Raw genomic sequence first — 5,771 nt, 5'->3', positions numbered from 1 at the left:
CCTAAAGCTGAAACTGGGTCTCACCCTACCAAACAAAACACTGCAATCTCACTTGCAACCTCTGCATTTAACAGGGATTTCAAAAACATTTTGGGAAATTTTTAATAGATAAAATCCGATAAAAAGTGCAATAAAGAGCAAAATTCTTCGTTCTGTTGTCAGAGTATAAATAATAACTGTTATATATATTACAAATAAATATGCATGTGCAAACACCAGACATAAGAAATTACAATGTAAACATGAATTCATAAATACATAATTTACTAAGCCTAATCCAAAAACAAATAACGAATATAATATACAACATATCATATCTGTAAATAAGTGGCACTTATATTCTACTTTGATCTTCATCACTGATTTCAGCAAATCTCTACAGCTATAGGTCCTTTAAATCAGCCCTGTCCGGAGAGAAGTTTCGCCATGGCAAATATTGTCTAACAGGACAGCTTTTCAATACTAGGCTAATAAACCTAGAAGAAGTAGGATCACCCGACATTATTGCTGACACTTTTCTGACACTGCAAATTTGGATTCGATTGGGTAAGTCTGTGGGGCAGCAGTTTCTCTCCGTCACAACACTGAGAAAGAGAAAGACATTAGGTCCTGTTTTACTGTGTGACTCTGGCCTAGAGTGGCAGCACATAGGGCACTTTGGCACACACTACAGGCACAGCAGTGCTCCCAGGCCAGATATGTGTCAACAACGTCTATCAGGCATTCGTATGCAGTCCACCCTACCCAGTCTCCATCTTCTGTCTTCTTCTCTCCTTCACTGACGGTGTCCATCCTTGACTGATGACCTACGCATCCAGCACATGGTTGAGGTAGGTGATGTAGCAGATTGCGAGCCGAAGGATCTCAATCTTGGACAGCTTCTTGTCTGGCGGAAGTGTCGGGAGAAGCTTCCTCAGCTCGGCGAACCCAACGTTGAAAGCTTCGACGCGGATGCGCTCTCTTGTTGCGTGCGCGGAACGGTACTTGGCTGTAGCGCGCCTCCGCCTCCTCTTCTCCTCCCTGCTGAGGGAAGGAATGGACAGAGAGCGCGCCTTGCCTTCGCCCTCTGCGGGCTCCGCGGGCAGGGGTGCGCACTCCATCTTGATGCTGTTCAGCAGGGTCTCTGTATCGGGCTGCCCCCAGGGCAGGTCAACGTCTGGCTGGTCAGGACTCAGCATCATCTTCAGGCCGTCTGTTTTGTGGTCTGTTTTCAGATCAAAGGTTCAACCCCTGTGGGAAAAATAGGATTTAGTCTTATAACAAAGTATATGTGAGAGAATATGTTAAGTTTCTATGGACAATTCGATTTTCGATTTTCGAGAGAATATTTTATGCAAGATGCGCATGTTCGCAAACCTGTTGTGCGCTGTCCTTGGTGCTGATTCTAACAAATCACTTTCGTCTAGGCTTGTTATTGTCTGATTTAGGTGCTGATTTAGGTTTCCCTGTTGATACAATGTGGAGTATCTGGATTATTAAAAAGCCCTTAAAAAGATCTATCGAAAATAGCTTATTACTATTCATAAAGTTTTGCAATTCTGTCTAGTCTTGACCCTTTTAAAACTGTCTCATCTGCCCATTTTATCGAATCAAATTTCCACAGGCTGCATTTCATTAAATCGTATAGCTGCGAACAGAGACCACCTAACACAGCAGACATTAAATCATCATCTGACCTAATTGAAATTAATTATTGTGAGAGCTCTGGATTCACGTGAAACAGCTGGCCATCTGTCTTGCAGACGATTCACCCGCTGTATGGTTGAATGACGCGCGTTTGAAATATGCAGAGACACACACGGGATATCCTTTATATGTTGGGTCATATAAAGGAACCATGATTCATTAAAAAAACGTTTTTTTTACATTTATTTAACTAGGCAAGCCAGTTAAAAACACATTCTTATTTACAATGACGGCCTACCGATTTTTGTTTTAAAATATCAGTTCGGGGATTCGATCCAGCAACCTTTCGTGCACTGGCCCAACGCTCTAACCACTAGGTTACCTGCCGCCTCATCATGTAACGTTTAGAGTTTAGAGGGGATAACGTAAATTATCATACACCACTAACTATTTCTATAATAAAAGGCCACTTATAAAAAGGAAAAAGATATGCTTTAAAACCAGCCAGCATAAATCAGTTATTAGTTTCACTTTGAGGAATGTTACAACTCACCAATTTAAATTTGCTCAACTTTATCCAAGAAGGGTACACCCCTGAGGAGTTATTTCCACTGTAAAAACTCTCGTTGGTGTCACTCACGGTCACACATCTCCAACCCTTCTCATCAACATTTATTTTATTATAGGTGATGCCAACTTCAAATTAGATGTTAGTCTATTCAAAACGATTTTACGTGTCCATTAACTATAAGCAGACGACAGGTGTTTCTGTTGTCGTTCTTTCGTTCTTTTCATTTGAGCATCACTTGATTGTTTGAGGACAGATTTTCTTAAGTGTTGTCTCGACTTCCGCTGTAGAAAACACATGAGGTTGTTGTGAGGAGAGGGTGCGCTCGTGGAGAGAGTGACTCCTGTAGTCCGCCTTGTTTTCCCGTGATATTATGATGCGCTTTAGTAAACTGCATGCCAGGGACCATTCTTCTGTGAGGGGACCGATTACAGGGAATCCTTCCGCCTGCTCGTGTCTCACCTTCGCCCGTGCTGACTCTCTTGTGCGTGCCAGATTGTGTGAGAGATAAGAAGAGCCGAACCCCTAATAACGCCTCGCGGGGAGTGACTGCAGCATGAGGAATACATGAGGAATGGTATTGTCTGCCTCGTTGTTCTTTCACCCTCCCTCCTCCTCCTCCTCCTCCTCCTCCTCCTCTCCCCTGCGATAGTATATAGACACCAATGGTGACATATCGTATTGGGTAAAGGTGCTAGTGAGATGATCACGATGTTCATCAGTGACACCACACATAACATATATCTTAATCAATTGATTGATGCAATGATTACCAATTGTTCCGGTAATGGTTTTTGTGTGTATATGTCATCTCCAAAACACAAATAACCTCCATCACTGAATCTAACTGAAACACATGCTATCTTGTTCCGCCATCCAATCACACACAAAGATGACCACGACAGCAGCCTGCTTCAGAAGCACCTTTACTATTGAGTAAATAACAAAGTCTACGGTTCCCAGGCAACCCAGCACCTTGTGGACCTAGTCATGGTGATGAGGAATTGATGTTTAACAGTTCAATACGCTTATAGACGATCTGGGAGCAGTAAAAGGGGAGAGAATATAGGGCTTTATCACTGTAAAACTACAGTATAACACCTGCTTAGCTATCACTGTCACTGTAATTGGCCTGGGGAGCTAATAAAGCTACTCTACAAGGTTGGGAGGGTGAGGCAGAGAAGAGATGGAGGTTATTTTGGAAGTCACATGTTATACTGTATAACCAATGAGAGACATAAACAGATCAACAGCAAGCTCAATAAAGGTTACTCTATTACTTGGACCAATTACCCAAATATCATGATATTAAGCTAATGCTACCATATTACATGTAAAATATGCCCCTTCTTACACAGAGAAACGAACAGACTAATAAATGAAGGAAACAGCATAGCTGAAAAAGGGACATATGAAACCATGGTGTGGCCCCATCCCAATCAGATTGTGTAGGGGAGTCATGGGAAGAGGGTGGCCATAGGGCCAGCAGCCATACTGTCAGACCTAACACACACTGTTATGCTGTCACAGGGGAAGGGTATGTGTGTGCATGGGTGTAGGTAAGGAAAAGTATAGACAGTGTGTGTGTGTGTGTGTGTGTGTGTGTGTGTGTGTGTGTGTGTGTGTGTGTGTGTGTGTGTGTGACCCAAGGTGAGGGGTACAGCAGTCTATGGACCAATTACTGTAGACAGCTGCTTTATTGTGGAACACACACACACACACACACACACACACACACACACACACAGTTTCCCTGTTACTCTACATGATACGACAGCACCACATGAACGTTAATTTGTAATATACTTTTGGGAATGATTGTACTTTTGTAGTATTTTGTAAATACTATGCAGATTAAGAAAAATGCCTGCATTACGAAGACCACTAGATTTGTGTGGGAAGTAATTTTGAGTACTATGAAAAGGAAGTGTCTCAGTTCCATGTCGTCCTCATGGTGTGGTGCTGTAATTGTGCAACAGCATATTCAGTTGCCGATCACCCAGACAGGAAGGATAGATCACACCTATTGATTTTCTGTGGTTCCTTTTGACAGGATGACAAATTGGGAATCCTTTCAACAGCTTAATTCGCCTTAAACACTGAATCAATGGAGATCAATTGTACCAAGCTGTGCTCAGTCCAGAATAACCGTACCCACTGGGCAAAAGCTGGTTGAATCAACATTGTTTTCACGTAATTTCAACCCCAAAAATCTATTGGATGGCGTTGAATCAACATGGAAAACTAATTGGATTTGCAAAAAGTAATCAACGTAAGGCCAGGTCGTATTTTTTTTACCCAACTTTTAACCTAAATCCAATGACATGGTGATCATTTCACGTTGAATTCACGTTAATTGACAACTCAACCAAATGTAAATCAAAACTAGACGTTGGACTGACATCTGTGCCCAGTGGGTAGCCTATACCAACCAGCTAGCCACCCAAACAACTGACCCTTATGGGAAGCACCCATGCTAATTGTATAGTACAAGAGAAATAATATGTCAACTTTGTTGTCAAGATCATTTCTGTGTGGCTGAATCAAAGTAAGACTCTCCTCCTTCTCTTTTTCCTTCTCTCCTCGCTCTCTCATTCTCCCCCTCTCTCTCCTGTGTGTACCCCTGGTCTGCTCTAGCCTGGACACCATCTGTTCCATCATGTAAAAGGAACGAGGGAGCCTCAAACCTCTAACCATCACCTCCTCTCTCATCTGTCTCTGTGTGAGTGAAACCAAGTCAATCTGGGCCCCTTAAAATATAGATCCTTCCTTTGTAGGCTCAATGTTCCATTGTGGATTCCAATAAAATGTATGTGTAATTCTGTGTGTTTGTGCCTGTCAGTGCGTGTGCGCACTCCCTGTCTCCCTTGAGTCCAGGATGCATTTGAGGAACGTCTGCTTCTCTATATTAAGCTTTCTTTTTCCTTCCTTTCACAATTCCCTCTCTCTCATTCGTCTCTTCCTCCCTATAGTGTTTTCTATCCAACGTTTATATCACAAATGTTTTAATTGCCAAGGTTTTGAAGCTGTCCCATTTCTCTCACTCACCCATGTTCTGACTGTTTGCTTGTCTCTGTATCTTCAATTGTTTTAATGGTGAATCTTATCCACAGTAGATTGTGAAGCACCGTAATTGACCAACATGCAGAGTGAAACTCAGTTCATTTATCTGTTTTCTCTCTTTCCGTCTGGTTGCCATCTGTTGTCATCTTTTGTTTCTGCTGGTCTGGAATCAGATGGCATCTAATCGATAGGCTTTGTAACCATGGCTACTGGACCAACAGGAGATGAGGAGTAAGGGAGGGAATAAAGGAACTCAAAGGAGGGATGGAGTGAGTGAGAACTCAATTGCAGGACCACTCACATTCCCCATAATGTTAAATAAATTCCCCTGTGCTCCATGTGCGCTGAAAATAATTGGGGTAATAATTAATCCCCTGCTTTTAGGTTCATGCTAAGAGAGTCTGAGCTCAGGAAAAGTGTCTGCAGAAGTCAAGAAAAATTATTCAAAAAAATCATTAACAATTATTCCAAGGTTTTCCATGCCAACAGATCCACAGATGATGCAATCTCTATT

At 42.2% G+C, this 5,771-nt stretch overlaps 1 protein-coding gene across 1 annotated transcript; it reads right to left on the bottom strand.

The window, feature by feature from the left end:
• Window positions 1-806: 806 nt before the first annotated feature.
• Window positions 807-1,181, bottom strand: LOC120063695 (helix-loop-helix protein 2-like). The gene has a single exon (XM_039013988.1). The coding sequence runs from the start codon at window positions 1,179-1,181 to the stop codon at window positions 807-809; it is 375 nt and encodes a 124-aa protein (XP_038869916.1).
• Window positions 1,182-5,771: the final 4,590 nt, after the last annotated feature.

Source organism: Salvelinus namaycush, chromosome 19, assembly GCF_016432855.1.
Source record: "Salvelinus namaycush isolate Seneca chromosome 19, SaNama_1.0, whole genome shotgun sequence".
NCBI classification, from domain to species: domain Eukaryota; kingdom Metazoa; phylum Chordata; class Actinopteri; order Salmoniformes; family Salmonidae; genus Salvelinus; species Salvelinus namaycush.
The sequence above is the reverse complement of the archived record's forward strand: the minus strand, read 5'-3'. Positions and strand labels throughout refer to the sequence as shown.